At 42.1% G+C, this 23,782-nt stretch overlaps 1 protein-coding gene across 1 annotated transcript in view; it reads right to left on the bottom strand.

Moving 5' to 3' along the window:
- CNTNAP2 (contactin associated protein 2) overlaps positions 1-23,782 on the bottom strand; it is a 1,621,124-nt gene that overhangs the window by 265,289 nt on the left and 1,332,053 nt on the right. The window contains exon 17 of the mRNA XM_064372470.1: positions 1,446-1,682. Coding sequence (XP_064228540.1) covers positions 1,446-1,682 — 237 coding nt within the window. The remainder of the gene's footprint in view (positions 1-1,445; positions 1,683-23,782) is intronic.

The following is a 23,782-nucleotide window of genomic DNA, read 5'->3' on the forward strand; positions in this document are numbered from 1 at the left end:
AAAAAATAAAGGGATGGTGATTTTCTTTAAATTGGTACTTATGTAGTGGAATCTCTCAGGCATTAGTGCTTACTTGATTGCATTCAGACATTACTTTGGCAAGGAAATGACTGCATTAAATTAGCATCGAGCACAATGAATGGTAATTGCAAGACTGTCATTTCTACAAGTGCAAAATTAATGTGTTCTGCAAGCCCATTCCATTGTGTGCCACGGGAAAATCATGGAACCATGTTGTTCCGAACAGAAAAATGCACTGTAATAGCACTGTTAATGTGCGACAGTATTATTCTGCAATGGTGTTCCTTTCCACCTTTCTTGTTGTCTCATGCTCATTTTTCATACCCTGTCTGACCTAATTTGTATGCTCATATTATAGCCCTGCCAGACAGTAGCCTGGATGTACAGAGAATGGTATGAAACAATTCCTCCTTCTGTGTGTGGCATCTTGTGTGAATAATGCCAATGTAAACAACCTTCCATGTATTCATCAGAGTCTGAATAGGCTACTTATGTAAAGCTCCTTATTAAGAGATGCACCAACCGTTCACAGAAAACGCTATCCAAATGCTATACATCCATTTAGAAAGAGAAGAGTGATTTACATGCATTTCAATGGTAGCTTAGGAAAAGCACCAGCTCCTCCTCTCTTTATCCCTCTTGTTAATATATGGGAAATTAAGCCACAGACCAGGTGAGTAACTTTCTTTTGGTCATGCAGGATCACAGGGTACAGCTCAAATGATAACATGCATATAGGCATGGGCTCTTGTACTCTGCTCATTGGCTCTGCAGAATCTACTGGGGATTAAAGGAATTATTCAAGACTAAAATAACCAAGTAATAACAGATGTTCTAAGCTGACCAATTAGATGTGGTTTTTCAGTATTTCTGCAGTTTAGCTTAGGCTGAGAGCCACTCAAAGGCATCCTGAGTAAGAGTAATAACAATGACGTCAATGACTGACCAGAGGAGCTTTCTGGTGAGTAGAGCTTGAATCCAGTATCTTAGCAACTGCAGGGGGTGGGGGCATCAAGACCACTGGGCTGCACTGGCGGGTTCACTGCAGCAATTGACAGATCAATCAATCTGTTGGAGATCTTAGTGTGGGAGGGTCAGGCCTGAGTTCCCTTTTGGAGGCCACTATTTTGTCATTCACCATTAAGATGTAATGAGGCTATCTTTGTAGGGTTTCAGGCAGTGAATAACTTGCTGGAATCTGGAAGAAATTCTGTACCGTACAGAAAGCTTCTGTCATCAAACAAAAATGATCAGTAAATGATTTTGGTTGGAAACTTCCTACCTAAGTTGAGAGAAAAATTCTGATCATCTTAGATACAGATCAGAATAAGGTACACTTGTTTACAGATAAAAAAAAACATTAAATAGATGATTTGGGCTTAAAAAGATGTGCAAAATGGCTCTGGAAAGGGGTTCTGCCTTACCTTTGTTGCAAAATGTCCCGTCATATGCAGTACCGGAGCAATCGCAGGAGTAGCCGTGGTACCTCTCTAGGCATTTGCCGCCATTTTCACAGTTCGTTCCATAGCTGGTGCAGTGGCCCGAGCACCCGGATATGAACCCGGATGTGACCTTTGCTCTTTCCTCCAGGTCAAGTGTCACCCCATTCATCCTCAAGGAGCGGATGCAGCCCAGGAAGCCCTGCTGGCCCCCAGCACCACCTGGGAATGACAGAAGGCACGGAGTTCAGAGGGAATAACCTGCTATTGCTTGTTTTATTCTTCATATTTTGAATAACTGTGGTAGGAGATGAGACTGCATGGTGCATCTAGTATTGCCACTTTCAAGTTGGTCCTATCCAAATAGAGAAAATTGAAGCTTCTCTTTCCTTAGGCTATAATGCCTAATTAAAAGAGGCTGTGTCTTCTGAGAAGCAACACATTTGCTATAGAAATAAAATATTTGGAGATACACAAAAATTATATAAGCTGTTTTAGAAGTCTAATCTGGTTCCTTATAGAAAAAGGGTTTATAGAAATCTCTAGGCCGGGCACGGTGGCTCATGCCTGTTATCATAGCACTTTGGGAGGCCAAGGCAGGTGGATCACAAGGTCAGGAGATTGATACCATCCTAGACAACATGGGGAAACCTCGTCTCTACTAAAAATACAAAAAGTCAACCGGGCTTGGTGGTACACACCCACCTACTTGGGAGGCTGAGGCAGGGAAATTGCTTGAACCCGGGAGGCGGAGGGTGCAGTGAGCTGAGATTGCACCACTGCACTCCAGCCTGTTATCTCACAATATTGAGTTCTATAGCATTACTTGTTGAAAAAATATGAAGGAAGAGACATGAATGTATTAGCATAGTTAATAAGTCAGTTAGTTGGAAGGCATAAATCCATTTGAAATGTGATTGTAGATCTTAGTTCTTATCTCAAGAGATGCTTTGCTTTTAATTTCATGTCAAGACTACCCAAGGCTTATTGTCTGGGGTAGCTGGAAGTTGGAATTGATAATTTTACACAGAAATCAGCTATACCACATTTATTGCTAGGTTAGATCAGATTTCATTGCTTTTCTTCTTTTCTTTTTTTTTTTTTTTTCCTTTTTTTGAGACGGAGTCTCACTCTGTCACCCAGACTGGAGTGCAGTGGTGTGATCCTGGCTCACGGCAACCTCTGCCTCCCGGGTTCAAGCAATTCCTCTGCCTCAGCCTCCTGAGTAGCTGGGATTACAGGTGCACACCACCACACCCCGCCTATTTTTGTATTTTTAGTAGAGATGGGGTTTCACTATGTTCGTCAGGCTAGTCTTGAACACCTGACATTGTGATCCACCTACCTCGGCCTCCCAAAGTGCTAGAATTACAGGCATGAGCCACTGTGCCTGGCCAGCTTTCATTGCTTTTGTCTAAATGTCATGATTACAAGACATAGCACAACGAGCACATTCACTGTGGTTTTTGGAGTAAGTTATAGAGTTGGACTGAGATTCATGAGCATGAAAATATTCAAATAGTCCCCAGAAATTTCATAGAAAGATTCATTGAAGCATTCTATCACAAGTGGATTTAATTGTGTCTGTAGTATTCTTAGCTATAATTTTTTTTTAAAGCAGGTGGTATAAAAGGAGGAACTCAAATTTATATACATGTTTGTATCTTGGAGTAACAACTTTTCTGGAAATGAATCTAAAATGAATAGTAGGTAAAACTGTTGAAATAAATAGCTGATGAGGGTTTAGAAAAGAAGATACTGTTAATAAAAATAAAACCCAAGTTACTCTTTCATTGAGGGCTATATGCTAGGCACTCTATTTAGCATCCTATATGTGTTAGTCACCTGGTCCTCACAACAACATGTCAAAGTAGATATTATTTGCATTATTCCCATTATACAGATGGAGAAACTACGGCTTAGAGAAGTTAAAAAGTTTACTCAAGGACTCATAGTTCCTGAGTGGCAACTGTATCTTATCTATCTTATTCCCAAGCAACAAACAGGATTTAGTGTCTTAACCCTTGTTCTGTGTAGACCGCCCAATACCAAGAAGAACTTTGGAGTCAGGGGCCTCATAGATGTACATGTTTCTGAGATGTAGATTTGGACGTCTTTAAAAATGGAGTAGTCAGTAGGGTTACTGGAATTTGAGTAAGATCAGAAGGCTGGGGTTTGATTCTCACCACTTACTCTATTATCTTAAGGAAAATCATAAACTCTAGTAAATTCATCAGACAGGACCGGAAGATCAAAGGCTTTTAGTGGCAGGGATGAATTAGCACCTGCTTATGCCTGTAAACCCCCACCAGTGAAATGGCAAATGAGCTGCTCTACCATCTCTGTAAACACAAGCCTGGCAATTCTCTCATTGGGTGATACATTGATTTGAATCATGACTCTCCTGCAATCATTTGATTTCTTCTAAAACATTTGAATAGAGAAGTAAAGGGAGTCCAGTGCCTTTTTTGATCAAAGATATGAGATAGTAGATGGCAAAAGAAGTTATTAAAAACAACCACTTTGAAGGAACATTTTACCATCTGCTTGTCAACTGGGCTTCACATCTCTATGCTGTAAAGAATTAGGGCCTTAGCCTGATTTAGAAGAATTTCAACCCACTAGTCACTCTTCGTGTGTTAGAATTTCAATTTAATTTCTATTATTATGGCTTTTGTCCTTGCAATATAGGCTTTCCAAAAGGCATTTTATTAAATAAATGTCTGGCCTTAAAAATGTTTCATTACTAGTCAGTTAAGACAATTATATCCTATAAAAATGTGCTAAAACATAAAAATCACTTTGAGATCTCTCTGTCTCCTTTTGCCTGATGGCCATTGTAATAGTCCTTGTGGCAACCATAAACGTACTGTTTATGGAGAAGTACAATACAAAACAGATTCTGTTATGCTACTCAAATTTAATTACTTTTACTTTTAGGGAACAGCCTTTTCTATTTTTTTCTATAAATATACATATGTGTTTTAAAAAAAGGAAGAAATGGGATCATAATGTACACATTGTTTTGAAACTTGCTTTTTGCACTTAATGTACCATGAAACATTTTCCAAGCAATAAACGTAAAACTAAAACACCTTGCTTAGTATCTGCACCCATTCTGCGAAGGCACTATCACTTATTTTGCTCTTGCACCACACAGAACTTCTACATTTTACAAAATTTCCACTTTATACGATACTGTAATAATATAAACTTTATGAAAACCTTTGCACACCTGTTGCCCAGTTTTTCCTTAAAATTGATTCTTTAGAATTAATCACACTTTGAGGTCGAATTGCTAGGTTGAAAGGCATATACATTTTAAAGGCATTTGAAATATATTTTCTTCTAAGAAGAATTAACCAATTTCGAATTCACCAGTAGGGTATGAAATGATCACTGTCTCCACACAATTCTAATACTGGTCAGTGTCCTTTTGTATTCATGTCAGTCTGCTTGACAGGGGCAAAAAGGGCTCACTGTTTAAATTTGCATTGCCTCAAATACTTGAGTTATTTTCATGTTTTCACTTTTCTTATTTTTTATTTCTTTGTGATCTTTGCTTTTTGCTGGGAATAGAAGAAGATATATTTCTTATTGATTCATAACAATAGGGGCTTTAACTCTTTGTTATAAATAACTCTGTTGCAACTGTATCTTTTCACTTTGTGTCTTTTGACTTCTATACGGTGTTACTTTTTCCTTATGAAAGTTTTGGATCTTTTTGTAGTCACACCAACCTGTCTTATTTGTGTGATTTCTGCCTTTGGTCATGGGCTTATAAAGAGCTTCTGCAATACAAAATAATATAATTATTCAACTATATTTTCTTCTAACAAACACTTTTGTGATTTTAATTCTGCCCACATGTTAACCTTTCATCTATCTGGGATGTATTTTAATTTGGAAACAATTGGTATTTCATGGATCTTCAGCAGTGACTGAGAGTTTGAAAAAACTCTAAATAAATGTTAATATGATGAAGAATGGAAATATTTTTCAAAGGGTCAATTGGCAGAGCAAATAAATCTAGAGTAGATCATATGTTCATTATATCACTAAGGCAAATCCTTAGATGTATTCATGGATACTTAATTATTTAGTATACAGGGTTCATTTCAGAAAGGATTTAGCGGGCAGAGTTTTCCCACTCCGCTTCTGTCTTGGTTCTTGGGTCTTTGGTCTTCCTAGGTTCTGCATGGATCCATCTCACTTCCTGCACTTGTGTTTGTGGAATCTTTCCCTCTCAGGGCCATCTACTGTTTCTACTCAGTTGCGTGGCTTTTATCAAATTACACAGTCTCTCTCAGTATCAGTTTTCTCATCCAAAAAAAAGGAGGCTGAACTCGATGGCGTCTCTGACTCTTTCCAGCTCTGAATGGCTCTGGCCCACAGTTTACTAGCTTTCCCTGTGGGCCTGTGCTGTTTTTACCCAAATCTCAGTAAATACGCTCAAATTCTCTTAAATCTCTTCCTTGCTTCCCTTTTCTTTCTTTGCATCAATGTCTGACTTTTTTTTTTCTTCCTCTTTTAACTGGGTGTAACATGACTGTAGTCTAATTTGTATCTGTTGTGTTCATTAAAGTGTTGCACTCCCTCTTCATAATTTATAAAGCATGTGAGTGAAATACCGTTTCTTTCTCTATAAAGGAAAACTAAATAAATTAAGCTCTTTTCTTACTTAGGTAGTCCCTGATTTATTTAAATGGAGCAGTGAGCTAGAAAATACTTTTCATGATCTAGTTGATATGAAGAAAATCTTTAGTCCTGAAAATGGTCATTATATATTATGTAAAAGACATTGATGCACTAGAACCAGTGAAAATTATTTGAGTTCCACTTATGCACTCTGTAGAAATCTTTCTTGGTGACAAATGTTGTAAGTTTAAATTATAGGTCTTCAAGCAAAAACGCTACTTAACCTTTGTTAATTAGAAAATCAACACATTGTCATTGGAGAGAGCCCCCCGCCATGCAGGGGCTTCATGCACATTAGTCAGACCTGTGATCATTAACCAAGGTGAGATGTGGGTTTAATTCCTAAATCATTTTTTCATGTGAAATGCTTTGCAAGTGTTGCAATTAAAGATTAATTATGAAAATGCTGTAACTACCCATAATGAATAATACAACCGTAAAGTGCACAGAAGAGTGGGTCAAACAAAATCAGCTACTAAATTAAACAAAAAGGGCAAACATAATGATCAAGAGGAATTATAAAAAATACACTGTCCTCAGACTCAGAACTTAATAGTGTTCTAAAGAGCTAAGTTGCGTCCCCGAGTACTTCTGCCCAAATTCATTAATTCACCACAGAAAGAAATCACACATAAAATCTAATTTATTCATTCAAAAAATATTTATGTCATGCCTACTAGGAGGCAGGCCCTGTTTTAGATGTTTTGTTTGACTGCTTTATAGTAATGAAGCAAAACACACAAAAGTCTCTGTCCTTGTAGAGCTTATATTCTTGCAGGGGGAAAGAGAAATTTAACAACAAATTCAATAAGAAAATCTAATATACTGTGTGTGTGAAGGTGGTAACAGCTATGGAGAAAAAAGTCAAGCAGGGATAAGTGGGATCCAGAGTTGGAGTGGGGTGGGGGAGGCTGCAACTTTAAGTAGGGCGGTTAGGATAGGTCCCACTGAGAGTGACAGAAAGGGGATCATGAGCTTGGCCATGGAGGTAGGGCTCCAGGAAAAGAGGTAAGGGGGCGCCAGCCTGCAAGTAGGGGAGCTCCGTTGGGAGGGAAGGAAGGGTGAGATGAGAGCGGCTGCAGGATGCTCAGAAGAGCAAAGCTGTTGCACGATCAGCTCGTGAGCGAAAGGCACCAGGAAAGCCATTTCTAAAATGATGATGAGCACAGGCTTCTTGTGGCAGGTTAATCCCAATGTGATCAAAAATAGCCGCACGATGATGCCAGGCACCATTTGATGTATGGGAGGCAGCAAGAAGGGATGAGGAAAGCGGGAACTGTGGTCACAAAGATCTACTGCTGTGTGTTGGCTTTGCTGTTTAGGGTGTGTGAGCTTCCCAGGTCCTCCTTGGGCCTCACTCTCCTTACGTGTGGCATTGGCATAACAATATGCACTTGGCAGGAGTGTGTTAATAACAGATGATAATGCAGCTCTTTGCACTAATTCTAGTTACTGGTAGCTGTTATGATTATTGCTATTATTGAGTATAAGCACATTCTATAGAAGCACAGAGTTGGGAAAAATTAAATATGGCTGAGATGATGTATATATAAATCTGATACCAGAGGTATCAGGAGTGCTGTGGACTGAACTGTGTCCCCTCAAAATTCATCTGTTGAATCCCTAACCTCCAATGTCACTGCATTTGAAGACAGAGCCTTTAAAGAAGTAATTAACATTAAATGAGGCCATAAAGGTGAGACCTAATACAATAGAACTGATGTCTTTCTAAGGAGAGGAACAGACACTTGGGGAAGCTGTTGCACAGAGAAAAGATCAAAGGATGACAGGGGGAGAAGACAGCAGTTCTGAACATCAAGAAGAGAAGCCTCGGAAGAAAGCAACCCTACTGATACATCGAGCTTTTAGAACTGTAAGAATGTTACTGTTTAAGCCACCAGGCTATGGTGTTTTCTAGGGCAGCTCGAGCAGACTCAGACAACGAGGAAGGGTTATCAAGCTTGGGGTGATCCAGACCTCCCTGAGAAAGTGAGCTTGGGGTTCCCTCCTCTCACTGCACTGTTTCCATGGAAAGAACAGAGTTAGGGCCAGACATGGTGGCTCACACCTGTAATCCCAGCAGTTTGGGAGGTCAAAGCAAGAGGATCACTGAAGGTTAGGAGTTTGAGAGCAGCCTGGCCAACATGATGAAACCCTGTTTCTACTAAAACACACACACACACACACACACACACACACACACACACACACAAATTAGCCAGACGCAGTGGCACATGCCTGTAGTCCCAGCTACGTGGGAGGCTGAGGCAGGCGAATCACTTGAACCCAGGAGGTGGAGGTTGCAATGAGCCAAGATTGAGCCCCTGCACTCCAGCCTGGGTGACAGAGGGAAACTTTGTCTTAAAAAAAAAAAAAAAGACAGCACAGAGTTAGGATGGGTGTTGTTGCTATCTTATCTGTCATGCAGGGCTGTGTCTGGACTGGAGAGCTGTGAATTAGCATAGAGGTCTGGAGCCTGGCACTGAAACGGTATGAATGACTGGTGGGAAAAAGAGCGAGGGCTCCTCTGTGCCTAGTTGAGCCACCCTGACCACGGCTCTCTGGCATGGCAGCCCCATCTGCCTTGGGTAGGTCAGGGGGAAAAAGCAGCTGTGTGTTTGGGCAGGCTAGGTCTACCTGAGTTGCAATTCTGCATCTCGTTTCTCCTGTTCTATATGCTACCATTGTTTCTTAGGTCTGAATCATCAACTTGAACCCATAAAAAAAAAAAACTGTGGTGGGCTAGGTGCAGTGGCTCACTCCTATAATCCCAGCACTTTAGGAGGCCAAGGCAGGCAGATCACCTGTGGTCAGGAGTTTGAGACCAGCCTTGACAACATGGTGAAACCCTGTCTCTACTAAAAATACAAAAATTAGCCAGTCGTGGTGGCATGCACCTATAATCTCAGTTTCCCAGGAGGCTGAGGCGGGAGAATCGCTTGAACCCAGGAAGCACAGGCTGCAGTGAGACAAAATTGTGCCACTGCACTCCAGACTAGGCAACAGAACAAGACTCTGTCTTAACAAAACAAAACAAACAAAACACTTGTGGTGTCGGTGGAGGTGTGTAAAATACACACCCAGTTATCTGGTTGAACTGAGAACAGCAGAATGGCCAAGAGTCTTCAGTGGCAGAGAGAGTTAAAGGAAATTGCTCCATATTATTTAGTGCAGAGCTGCATGATTGACAAGTATTGATCAGTGATTTCTCTGTCAGTTAGATATTGGAGGGCAAATATGAAAAAAAGCTTTCACATACTGAGAGAACTGGGGTTTGGAAAATTGCATTTTCAGATAATGCTCATGAGTGCTCATTCAGAACTCCATCAATAGGATAGATTTTTTTTTAGTTCATTATTATTGCATGGATTTTCTTGTGTCCTCAGAGTAAAGGACATGCAGGACACATGAATCCAAACTATTAACCTAGAAGAAAGCTTCAAAATACAGACTGAAGGCGCACTGGGTTTCTATAGTAGAAAGCACTCTGATGTGTCTAACTGTGGAGTATTATGCAATGGGGGTGGACTGAACAGGTCTGAATTCATTGTAGAGGCTATGGTGGCAGGATGAACGTGATGAAATATTACCTATTTCAAAAGCTAATATTTATCAAATACTAGATGTATCCGGCACTATTCCAGAACTTTACATGTGTTCACTCTCAGAGCTAGATATTACTGTTATCTGCATTTTACAGATGAGTGAACCAAGAATAAGAGTTAATTTATTTGATGTCATAGAGCCAGTAAGTAGCCAGAACTCACACCCAGGCTGGTTGGCTTCTAAGCCTGCACTCTTACTGTGATCTGGGTGCCATTTTGATTTTGGGGCTTACATCATATGAGGCACTTCCTTCTCCTACGTCTGATATGCTTCTAGACATTGTTGTGCTTAGGTATGAAAACTGCTGATAGACTGATTAATACCTGAGGCAAGACATTCACCACCTGCCAGAACCCTGTCCTTTTTTTTTTGAGACATGGGCTTGCTCTTTGGCCCAGGCTGAGTGCAGTGGTGCAATCACGGTTTGCAGCAGCCTTGACCTCCCAAGCTCAAGCAATCCTCCTATCTCAGACTTCTGGGACTCTGGGATTATAGGCACATGTCACCATGCCTGATTAATTAAAAAAAATTTTTTGTAGAGACAAGGTCTTGCTATGTTGCTCAGGCTAGTCTTAAACTCCTGGACACAAAGGCTCTTCCTGCCTTGGCCTCCAAAAGTGTTGGGACCACAGGCGTGAACCACTGCACCCAGGCAGACCCTTGTCTCTAAAGCTACGAGGATGGTTGAAGCTGAAAGGGGAAATGCAATGCTCACAGAGCCAGGAACGTGGACGCACAAAATAATCTCAAAGCCAACAAAGACCAGACACTTTTTTGATGCTGCCATTGACAACACATTTATCTCTTAGTGCAAAAGCTCGATACTACGGTTTTGCAACCAAGGCAGTTATGAGCTTTGGCCACTGTTAAAATGGTGGATGATTAATCCCTCCCCTAAGCTCAGTCTGACAGCACTGGTTTCAGAAGCCATTGCTTTGCAGTGGGACCTACAGTTCCGAGTTGCTTCTGAAAGTGGGGATATAAAAGAATAGAGTGCTAAACCACTACTTGCTAGATGGATCCAAACTTCAAATTATCAAGTTATATTAATAAGTGCTGATAAACCCAGACTTCAAATATATCAGCCTAGAACTCTTTTCTAAATATACTTTTGCAAATATCATTACATTATTGTTCATAATATGTGTCCTGCTGGTGAGTTTTGTCATCTTTGAAGCAAAATAAGCACACTGTTTCTCCTGATCTTAACGTATCTCCCTTTCCCTCTCTCCTATTTCCATCTCTCTTTTAAAGTCTTTATTTAAAACATTCATATCTGGTCTTTTTTAATCCAGAGTCAAGAATCCCTGGTGTTATTATCTATCTGGCACCTTGTTCTCTTCACTCTCAGACTTCACACACAAGCCTTTGCGGGTGTTAGTCCCAGGTCAAACCTGGGATGGATCCAGGAGTGATTAGCAAAGCTCTGCTGACCAAGCCTCATGGATGTATGTGCCCTCCAAGGCAAGGGGGTGGAGGAAAGAGAAGAGAAGCTTGGGGACTGAGGAAAAGGGAAAAGAGAGGGGAGTTGGCAGAGAGGCTGAGAAAACAGAACCATGGAGTGTTTTGATGTCAAGATTTCAAGGATGGCATGGTGACAATTGTTAATATAAAAGTGAGAGGTTAAGGAAAATCAGACAACAGTAAGAGGCTATTGGATTTGGTTATTTCGGAGACAGATACTTCAGTACAGTAACAAGATGCTAACTAGTGAAGGAATGGGTGGTGAGGAACTAGATTTCGTTGGTATAGATACACCACTGGTTTAAGAATCAATGACAGTGGAAGATGGCTGTCCTCTGTCTAGGTGGGAGTGAGGTACTTTGCAGTTGTGCATGTGTATGGGGAGGTGGGTGAGGGACATGGGGTGAAAACAAGAAAGTGTTGAGAGGGATGACAATGATGACAATGTCAGAGGTTTGTCCTGAGGCAGGAGTTTTTCTTTGCCCCCTCGACTTTCCAGGAGGAGCTCATTGCAGGCCCTGAACTTTTGCTTCTCCTTGTGGGAAGACAATAATAAGGAAGGCATTTGGAAATCTCAAGGGAATATACTTGGACTCACAAGGAGAAGTGACAGGGCCTTTGAGGACAGCAAACACTATGAAATAAGGGCAAGAAGCAGAGCTGAAGATGCGGAACCAATGAGAGCAGAAAACCGCAGCATTTGTATGATAGACACCTTCGTTATGGTGCCAACGCGGAAGCGGCAGCAAAGTTAGCAGAATCATACCTTCCTGGTATGGAGAAGTGGGGCAATGACAAACTATATGAATAAGAATTAGGTGGAGGCCAGGCGTAGTGGCTCACACCTGTAATCCCAGCACTTTGGGAGGCTGAGGTGGGCAGATCATTTGAGATCAGGAGTTCGAGACCAGCCTGGCCAACATGGTGAAACCCTCTCTCTACTAAAAATACAAAAATTAGCTGGGTGTGGTGGCAGGCACCTGTAATTCTAGCTACTGGGGAGGCTGGGGCAGGAGAACCGCTTGAACCTGGAAGGCAGAGGTTGTAGTGAGCCGAGGTTGTGCACTGCACTCCAGCCTGGGTGACAGTGCGAGATTCCATCTCAAAATAAAAAAAAAGAATTAGTTGGAGATATTGAAGTGAAAAATCTATAATTGTCAAAATAAAGACATCCCTGGAGGGGCTAAGTGACAGAACAGATAGAGCTCATGAGCATTTTTGTGGGTTGGGATGTCGGGTCAAGAAACCTTCCATGAAGACAACAGGAATGGATAAAGAGATTAAAAGAAGAAAAAAGAAAAGTCAAGAACTATGGAGGGTAGAAGTGTGAACATCTGCATAATAGCAGCTTCATACGAAGCGAAAAGAATAAATGCAGGCAAGAAGCTATTGAAGAAATAATGACTCAGGAATTTCCAGAATAAACAATATTAGACTTCAAACAGAAGGAACTCATGAAGGGCTTAAACAGGTAGGTAAGAAAAACAGCAACAATAAAACCCCAAAAAAATACCTTCATCAATAGCTGTGGATCTGAACCAGGGACCCACAGCCCCTGAGATCCTTCTGATCTATGTACAGGAGTCAAGTCTTGAGAACATAGATGGGAAAAGTATTTCATTTTTTTTCACTATGAAATCAAAATTATAGGAGTAATTGGTCCAAATGGATTTATAAAAGGTTCAACAATCTCTATCTAAGAGGAACATTTAAACTAAAGGATACAAACACCTGTACAAAAAATACCAGGTTATAACAGGAATATTAAGAACAACAAGCAGCCTAGCATAGCAGTTTGTTTGTTTGTTTATCTATTTAATTTTTTTAGAGTTAGGGTCTCGCTCTGTCCCCATTGAGTGTAGTAGTGCGATCATGGCTCACTGCAGCTTTGAACTCCTGGGTTCAAGCCATCCTGCCTCAGCTCCAGAGTAGCTGAGACTATAGGCACACATCATCATGCCTGGCTAGTGTAGTCATTTTCTCTCTCACTCTGTCTTTTTTTTTTTTTTTTTTTGAGATTGAGTCTTACTCTGTTGCCCAGGCTGGAGTAAAATGGCACACTCACGGCTCTCTGCAGCCTAGACCTCCTGGGCTCAGGTGATCCTCCCACCTCAGCTTCCCAAGTAGCTGATATTACACGTGTGTGCCACCACATCCAGCCAATATTTTAATTTTTTTGTAGAGATGGAGTTTCACCATGTTGCCCAGGCTGGTCTTGAATTCCTGGGCACGAGAGATTTGCCAGCCTCAGCCTCCCAAAATGCTGGGATTACAGGTGTGAGCCACCGAACCCAGCTGTGGAGTAGTTTTAAGAACAGAAACAAAACTGGGAGTTTAAAAAAATTATAAGGAATAAAGATGGAAATTATATACTGGTACAAGGAACAATAAATCAAGAAGATCATGAACACATCTAACTAGCAAAATAGACTTCAATTATCCAAAGCTACCATTGATAGAACTATTGATGGAAATTCAGTTAATAAGGTTTAAAATTTACACTCAGAAACAGATCAAGCAGTGCTTAGTGAAATTAGATCCACGCATATCCTATGACTCAGTAATTCTGGGGACAGAACAGATAGAGCTGATGAGCATTTTTGTGGGTTGGGATACTGGGTCAAGAAAACTTCCATGAAGACAACAGGAATGGATAAAGAGATTAAAAGAATAAAAGAAAAGTCAAGAACGATGGAGGGCAGGAGTGTCAACATCTGCATAATAGTAGTTTCCAAAGAAAAGAATAAACACATGCATGCACATGCACACGCGTGCACACACACACACACAAGACGTCCTCACACAGGTGATCGAGAATGTACATAAATATATTCCCAGAAGGGTTATTCACAGTGGGGGAGTTGCAGGAAACCTAGGTATTCATCATTAGGGCATAGAATAAATGACGTGTGGTAAATACCCATAATGAAGCACAATGCACATAGTATTCAGAGAACTACACAAATAGATCTTAACAACATAAGGTGGAGGGAAGAGAGTAGGAAACAGAAGGAGATTTGTAGGACAATGCCATCCATATAAAGCATGGCACACAAGAGGCAACATGGAATTTCAAGAATGGTATGTATGCTTTGAACAAATATATAGAGGGTGGGACTAGAAGGCCATCCATAAAATACATTTCAATGGGTGCCCGTGATGGCGAGAGGGTGAAGCTGGCAATGGTGAAGAAAAGAGAAAACATAATAAAGCGAAATTGAAGTGAAAGAGGAATATTGTCAGGATGTGACAATAGGACCATGAAAGGAAGAGACCCACGAAATATTTTGCACATCAGGGGGCCTTGAAACCACGAAGGAGAAGCAGAAACAAAACTGAGATGAAAAGACGAGAGGGAAGCATCTGATGGGAAACAACCCTGTTTACCTGAATGTGGAATAATAAACATGAGCCTCTTTATTTTTCACGTTCTTAATGTACTATGGGAGGAACTACGGGGCTGCGAGGACCCATCCCTTCTTCAATATTTGTGTCATTGACACTAATTTTTTTTTTTGAGATGGAGTCTCGCTTTGTTGCCAGTCTGGAGAGCGGTGGCATGATCTTGGCTCACTGCAACTTCTGCCTCCTGGGTCCAATTCTCCTGCCTCAGCCTCCCAAGTAGCTGGGACTAGAGGCGCCCACCACCATGCCTGGCTAATTTTTGTATTTTTAGTAGAGATGGGATTTCACCATGTAGGTCAGGATGGTCTGGATCTTTTGACTTCAGGATCTGCCCACTTTGGCCTCCCAAAGTGCTGGGATTACAGGTGTGGGCCACCGCACCAGGCCAATATTAATTTTTTTATTACAATCTTTTTCTGTGGGACAGTGGCCATTTATTATCATGAAGTTTAGTTCAGACCTTATTGGAAAGATAAAAAATCTGTATGAGAAATTGTTTGATGTATTTCTTGAAAATATTTTTCTATATTGATAGCAAAAGTGGTACCTTTACATTAAAATGTCTTCTCTGCATCAGACCATTCCAATTGCAATGAGAATGCTGGAAAGACCAGAGTCTCTGAAGCGTTTGGTCTCATGGCGCATGAGAAGGTGAACCTTTACTTGCTTAGGTTCAAAATGTTCATCTTAAAGTTCCTACCCATATAATATGGTTAACAGATGATCTTTGAGTTGGTTGGGAGCTCAAAAGACATGACAGGTACACTGTTGATTTGATTATTTGGAAGCACTTTTAAAAAAGCAAAAATCGTACCTATCATCACTCACTTCATATGGTAATTCTCTGAAAGGTAGCTGGGATTGCAAAAGTCAATTAGTTTCGATCCCTAAAGGGCAAAGGGCAGAAAATGTACATGGCCACTATAGGTGGGAAGGGGCCGTCCTTTGGCCGTATTGTGGGTAGCAGGTGGAGATGGTTCTATTGATGAGAGCAGCTGACTTGAGTGTGGTGGCCTGGCAAGTTAAGAATAGAATAGAGTGCTGGTTTGACTGCGCGCAGTGGCTCACACCTGTAATCCCAGCACTTTGGGAAGCTGAGGCAGGTGGATCACAAGGTCAGGAGCTCAAGACCAGCCTGACCAACATGGAGAAACCCCATCTCTATTGAAAATACAAAAAAATTAGCCAGGCATGGTGGTGCATGCTTGTAATCCCAGCTGCTTGGGAGGCTGAGGCAGGAGAATCTTGAACCCAGGAGGCAGATGTTGAGGCGAGCTGAGATTGTACCATTGCACTCCAGCCTGGGCAACAACAGCGAAACTCTATCTCAAAAAAAAAAAAAAAAAAAAAAAAAAGAACAGAGTGCCGGTAAGTGACCCTTGTAGTGAACAGCTGTGAAGGAGAAGGCATTTCTTGGATGAGCTTCCATATTTTATTTGCATTTTTGCTTTGCATATTGTCCGTTGATTTCAGTTAGTAAATTATTTTTTACTAGATTTCGTCCAGCAAATTATTTTTTTAACTTATGGCAATGGTTTCTAATTGTGACATCACTTCCTATTTCTATCCCAGAGAGAACCAAGGACTAGTTACAAGGGTTGGAACAGAAACTCTGCATTAGGATTCCAGCCAGCATCAGAGCTACTGCCAAACAGGCAAGACCTCAATTTGATATCAGGAAGACTGAAAACTATGCTCAGGCCCTAGACTGATCTGAAATGCTGTCTTTCCTAATATGCTGACTTTCTCTATGACTTTTTTTTTTTTTGCTGCTGCTGCTTCTGTCATGCTTGATTTCAGTCTGTGGTTCCTAGTAAAAAGATATTTCCCAAGATGGCAAATATCATCAAATTTTGAGAAAAGAATTCTGGAGAAGGTTTATAAGGAAAAATACCATCTGGCTTTGGAAATGAGATTATCTAATTTTGAATATGATTATTAACCCAGAAAAGCAACAATCACTTATTTATTCATCCAAATGTTTGCTCGGCAAATACTTATTGGGTAACCATTGCCCAGTGGTTAACTGGACCCTATTCTGGGTCTATGCTGTATGCAGCTTACCTTCTAGGGGGAGGACACATAAACATTTTTTTTTTTGAGACAGAGTCTTGCTCTTGTTGCCCAGACTGGAGTGCAGTGGCACAATCTCGGCTCACTGCAGCCTCTACCTCCAGGGTTCCAGTGATTCTCCTGCTTCAGCCTTTTGGGTAGCTGGGATTACAGGCGCATGCCACCATGCCCAGCTAATTTTTGTATTTTCAGTAGAGACAGGGTTTCTCCATGTTGGCCAGGCTGCTCTCAAACTCCTGATCTCAGGTAATCTGCCCACCTTGGCCTCCCAAAGTGCTGGGATTACAGGCATGAGCCACCGCACCTGGCCAACATTTCATTTATTTCTGAACAATAATAATTTTCTAGGGTTTCAATGCCCTCTAGAGGGTTCCCATTGGTTACGTGGTAAATGCCCTATGTAAATGAAGAAGATGAAGTCAAGTGATAAAATCATTTACTCAGTATGCACCCTAGGTAAGTGGAGAGGATGTTACTGGGTGTGTGTGGTGTATGTAAACGGAGAGGATGAAGTGAAGCTACCAAGCCATTCACATTCCTGTCATTGCTGAAGTGTTTCCATTTGATTTAATTCCAGGAAGTCAGCATGAATCAGCCTTACTTCCCTGCCTCCAGACCCTATTCTCCTGCCTCGGATGCATTTGAGGCACAGTCTGGAGGTTGAGTCACATGGCTTCCCATTGGATAGGAAGTGATGAGGGAAAGAGGAGAAAGAAAAGGAGGAAACAAGGATAACTTCAAACTTGGGTGGATGGGTGGATTGGATGGTGATGCCGTTTACTGAAATGGGGAAGGCCGCTGGAGGAACAAATTTCCAGTATGCATCAAGAGTGCTTTCCTGTCATGTTTATTCTAAGACACCCATTTAATTTCCAAGTTGAAACACAAATTAGAAAGTTGGATAAGTGGATCTGGAGTTCCTGAGAGAAGAGAGGCCTGGAGATTTACATTTGTGAGACTTTGGCACATAGTAGTACCGGAAACCACTGGATGCTGGACTGAACAAGATCATCCAGGACAATGTCTGGATGTGACACTGCAACACTTAGTGGTCAAGTGGAGGAAGAGAATGCAGGAGAGACTAAGTGATGGCCAGCCTGGTGGAAAAATAAGCAGGAGAGCACACGGCTGTGGAATCTGTGGGAACAAAGTATTTCAAGGAGAGCAGGAGAGGTGCTGCTGAGAGAGCCTGGAAAGCCCGGAAGAACGTGTCCGGGACTTAGAGATCCATGCTGACTTTGACCACCTTTGTAAAAGCTTTATCAAAAGAATGAAAACACTGTTGGTGGGAGTGTAAATTAGTTCAACCATTGTGGAAGGCAGTGTGGCAATTCCTCAAGGATCTAGAAATAGAATACCATTTGACCCAGCAATCCCATTACTGGGTATATACCCAAAGGATTATAAATTATTCTCTTATAAAGACACACATACATGTATGCTTATTGCAGCACTGTTCACAATAGCAGTCTTGGAACCAACTCAAATGCCCATCAATAATAGACTGGATAAAGAAAATGTGGCACATATGCACTATGAAATACTATGCAGCCATAAAAAAGGATGAGTTCAGGTCCTTTGGAGGGACATGGATAAAGCTGGAAACCATCATTCTCAGCAAACTGACACAGGAACAGAAAATCAAACACCACATGTTCTCACTCATAAGTGGGTGTTGAACAATGAGAACACATGGACACAGGGAGGGGAACATCACATAGTGGGGCCTGTCGGGGGGTGGGGGGCTAGGGGAGGGATAGCAGGGGGTAGGGGGAGGAGTAGAGGGGTAGGGGAGACACAGCATTAGGAGAAATACCTAATGTAGAAGATGAGGTGATGGATGCAGCAAACCATCATGGCAGGTATATAACTGTGTAACAAACCTGCATGTTCTGCACATGTACCCCAGAACTTAGAGTATAATAAAAAAAAGAAAAAGAAACAGATTATTTCCACGCCTCATAGAGAGTCTCATAGAGACTCTTAAGTAAAAAGTCTCATTCCCTGAGAAGACTGCTTTTGCATGAAATTCTCGTTAAGCCAAACCTTTTGTGTCTGACAATGACTCTCTGCTGGCCTAGATCTTTGCCATGGTGACTTTGTAACCTGCAGACCAGCCAGGGTTGCCTGATGCCCAGCCTCACCACTGCCTGTCAACAGCAGTCTCTCCCATAGACTCCATAACTGGGAGAGTCCTCCACAAGGAGGGGGGTAGTATTGCATGAGGGGTGTGCAAATCTTCCTTAGGATGCATTCCCTGCATATTGTGGGAAGCTTTGGGAGCACCCAATGTCACCCCACGTTTCCACATGCCCCCTGGGCTACAGTATCATCTCAGGCAGGGGACGCTGTTATAGATTGACCAAGAGGGCCTTAACTTTGCCTTCAGCTTGACTAAACCTTACATGGGAACCCCAGTCCACCTTAGACCCCTGATCTTTTTAAGAGCACTTACTTTAGAAAAGTTGTTATTGTTAATTCTTTCTCTGCCCTTTTGAGATGCAAATTTTTTTAAAAGCCTGCTTGCCAGTTTTTCAACTCAGGAATGGTTTTTTAAAAAAAATTTAGGAGCCATCTCTTTGAAATGTAATTGTCAAGGAAGATAGTACCCCATCTCCCAGAAGCCACAGGAGGGTGGGAGCCGAACTTAACAGGATGCCTGGCTCCAAGTTGTAAAATTATCACTTCTCGTGAAGATCTGAGAAAGTTTACTTTTCCGTTGGGTAGAGCCAATTAGCAAACACAGACACCCTATGATCCCTCCCATCTCAGCTCTTAAAAACTTCCCCATTGTATTTTAGTGAAATAAAAAACAAAAAATCAAAATAAAGAAAAAAATCTCCTGCCCTTAGCTGAAGTGGAGTCGAGCTCGACTGCATTCTGTTTCTCTACCAGAATGAAGCAATAGCCCTGAATGAAGATCTTCCTTGCCTGTTCAACTTCGTCCAGTGCAATTTTTGCTTTGTCAAGAGGAATGATTAAGCACTGAGTCTTTGGAATCAGACTGTTTAGGACTAAATCCCATCTCTGTCTCTTCCTAAGTGCACGACCTTGGGTGAGTCAACTAATCTCTTATGTGAAAATAAAACAAGAATTAGCAATTTTATCCACGTTATAGACTTGTGTGGATTAACTGAAGGGAATCATGTGAAACACTTGGCCTTGAGGTTCACCAGGATGTCTCGGTCAGCATTCACATGGCTGCTCTTGAGGCAGGTTTGCAGGGAACAGGGGCAGGCACACATTCTCTAGGTTATAATTCCTGTAACTGGAGTTGTATATATATATTTTTTGAGATGGGGTCTCACTCTATCACCCAGGCTGGAGTGCAGCAGCGCGATCTTGGCTCACTGTGACCTCTGCCTCCTAGGTTCAAGTGATTTTTCTGCCTCAGTTTCCCGAGTAGCTGGAACTACAGGTGCCTGCCAGCATGCCTGGTTTATTTTTGTATTTTTAGTAAAGACAGGGTTTCACCATGTTGACCAGACTGGTCTCGAACTCCTGACCTCAGGTGATCTGCCCGTCTCAGCCTCCCAAAGTGCAGGGATTACAAGCATGAGCCACTGTGCCTGGTCTGAGTTGTACATTTTTTATTACCAATTTTTGAGATATGAGAAATAATCATTTTATTCATACATAGATTTAGGTGCATTTCATGATTAGAATTCCATTTTTCTCCTTTACACACAAATGCTGATATTCTCTTTGCTCTCTCAACGACATTGCCTTTCAGATGGCACTGCAATGATCCATTTGTGGTTTTGGAATACAAAAAGTCTGAGGAGCAGCTGACCAAAAAACTGTATTTAGAGTTTGGGAAGGCTGGACTCAGAATGATTGTAACATTTCAGTCTAAAGACTGAATAATGAGGTTTTTTAATCCATTTAATAAACCTCAACTCCTCCATAAACTCAGGTTGCCACCCAGGAAAAGAAGTCTCCGGATAGACCAACTGTCAGAGGAAGAGGAGGCTGCGGGCTTCTCTGCTCTCAGGTAGTCTCTGAGTTCTCCTAAAGACAGTACATCTTCCACTGAGTCTCAGTCAGGCTTTCTGCCCAATGCAAAATAACTTGAAGCACTGAGAGTGATTTTTCAACCCTTTTGTGGCCACAGCTTGCACAAAAGATGGCTCCCTTTAGCCTCTAGAGAGATTTCAAAAGAGGCCAGAGCCAAGTGAGTTGCACGTGGACCTTTGTCATGACTTAAGATGACCTAACCTCTCTCAAGGAGCCACTTAGGAGCTTGACTTCTTCCTGAAGCTGTCTGAAGCAGCCTCCAGATCTTCTAACTCTGATCTCCTCCCTAAATGACTGCCAAGAGCAATGGCATGGTCTGTCTAGTGTCTCACTTGCTGCATGCTAACCCTATCCTAGCCCCCTGACCCGAACAGCCTGCTCGGCTCCCTGCCGCGATGTTCGCTTGCCAGCTCCTGGCCATGCCCTGGGCTGGCAGCCAGGCTCCCAGGCTGGGGCCCAGCAGATACCTTGCTTCCTCTCAGTCCTGCCACTGTTAACAGCTGTCAGGACTCCAAATTCCTGTATGTCTCTGCCAAAGAGGGCTTTGCTCAATCCAGTCTGGTATCATTCATGCTTAGACAATGACCATGAGCTTGTTTGCTTTCTCCACCTCCTAAGAAAAATCTGGCCCGCAGACAGCTCAGGTCAGCACCTGGGCTGGCTGAGGCTTCGGATAGCCACATGGCTTAAGTGCCTCTGCTGGGCCATCCCGGGAGCTCGTCATATGCTAGCCACTCATTTTGGATCCAAAAATGGGAAAAGTTTCCTGCACTTTTCAGACAAATACCAGCAAGTGCTTTTTTCTTTCTGTGTCTCTTAATTTTTAAATGTATTTGTTACTTTTTGATTAAACCAGAATCATCTTGAGATTCTTATAACTTCCAAAAGACCTGTGTTAACCCTTTTGGGATGACAGCTTCTAATTATATTTCAGATGTACAGTGAGGTGAAATGTGTCTTCTCTGTTTTTTTCAGTTACTTTGCAAAAGGACATGTGAGCCCGGCCTTGCTAATGACACCGCCTTTGCAAAGATTATGACAGCAAGAAAAGTCCAGCATGGCTGACTCCATCCTGCTTCTAGCCTTACAGCCTGGCAAGGACACTTGCTCATTCTGGGGCATGGGTCAGGCTAAACGAACCATGGGAGGTATTTGGTTTAGAGTTGAGCTTGAAAGCAAGGATGATAATGGTCCCTCCCGAAAACTGGTCCCCTCCCTGTTGGAAGATTGAAACCACCTTTGTAAAACCAATGAAAGGCGATGAGATTAGAATTATGGACCCTGGGCCAGGCACTCTCTTGAGTGCTTAGCATGGAATATCTCATTTAATACTGTGTGGTAGGAGCAGTATTCCTATTTAGCACAGAAATAATAAGCAATATGTCAGTGGTTTCTCAGTTGGCAAGAGGCAGAGGTGGTAGTCAAAGACCATATTGTTAACCACACACCATTGTGGGAAGGCTGACCACTTGGCAGCCCTGGTTTTGTTCACTCATTACTAAGCACGTAATCAAAAATGTCTAATATTGGAAGAGGCCAGGCATGGTGGCTCATGCCTGTAATCCCAGCACTTTGGGAGACTGAAGTGGGAGGATCACTTGAGTCCAGGACTTCGAGATCAGCCTGGGCAATGTAGGGAGACCTCAACTCCACAAAAAATTAAAAAATAATAATAATAATTAGCCAGGCATGGTAGCATGACCCTATAGTCCCAGCTACCTGGGGGCTGAGGTGGGAGGATCCCTTGAGCCTGGGAGGTTGAGGCTGCAGTAAGCCATGATCATGCCACTGTACTCCAGCCTGGGCAACAGAACAAGACTCTATCTTAAAAAAAGAATACATAAAAATAAAAGACACTCACAGAGGGAAAATGGTGATACTTGGTCAAGAAAAAGCTTTTATATTAGAGGTGAACTGAGACTAACACCCAAGAGCCTAAATTCTTACTGAATAATTTGGGGATTAGTGGCTCCAGAAATTCATAGCTGTTAAACTACGTGTTAGTTTTATTTTATTTATTTTTTCTGAGACAGAGTCTTGCTCTGTTCCCCAGGCTGGAGTGCAACGACGTGATCTCGGCTCACTGCACCGCCTCCTGTGTTCAAGTAATTCTCCTGCCTCAGCCTCCTGAATAGCTGGGATTACAGGCATGCACCATCACGCCCAGCTAATTTTTTGATTTTTTAGTAGAGATGGGGTTTCAACATGTTGGCTAAGCTGGTCTTTAACTCCTGACCTTGTGATCCACTCGCTTTGGCCTCCCAAAGTTCTGGGATTACAGGAGTGAGCCACCATGCTTGGCGTTTTTTTTTTTTAAATTTTGTAACAACCCCTCTCACTGCCCCTGGGGTAGACATCTATTACTGAACAATATTTCACAAATTGGTACAAATAGCTCATATCTGAGAGATATACCTTATGCCTCCCCCCCTTTAAAGTGACAGGAAATTAGAAACCGGAACTAGAGACTTACTATTTTCCAGTCAGAAATTGCTGACTCATCACATCAGCTCCCTGTTCTGAAATTTCTCTTTCTGCGATCACCAAATGGTTTTATAATTGCAAAATTTAGAAAACACAGGCTGGGCATGGTGGCTCACACCTGTAATCCCAGCACTTTGGAAGGCTGAGGCAAGCAGATCACCTGAGGTCAGGAGTTCGAGACCAGCCTGGCCAACATGGTGAAACCCCTTCCTTACTAAAAATACAAAAGTTAGCTGGGCGTGGTGGCGAGCACCTGTAATCTCAGCTGCTCAGGAGCCTGAGGCAGGAGAATCACCTGAACCAGGGAGGTAGAGGTTGCAGTGAGTCATGAGTTGAGATCATGCCATTGCACTCCAGCCTGGGCCACAGAGTGAGTCTCCGTCTCAAAACACACACACACACACACACACACACACACACACACACACACACACTCTTCCAGCCTTATTTTACTCATGGTGCTTGATATTATTTGCCATTATCTTTCAAATAAAATCCTCCCCTCCTGTGATGTTACCTTTCCTAATTTTCCTTCCTTCATTCTTTCTATTCTTCTTCATTCTTCCTGGGATATT

This window comes from Aotus nancymaae, unplaced genomic scaffold (assembly GCF_030222135.1).
Source record: "Aotus nancymaae isolate 86718 unplaced genomic scaffold, 86718_ANA_hifiasm-v0.15.2.pri h1tg000002l, whole genome shotgun sequence".
NCBI lineage: Eukaryota > Metazoa > Chordata > Mammalia > Primates > Aotidae > Aotus > Aotus nancymaae.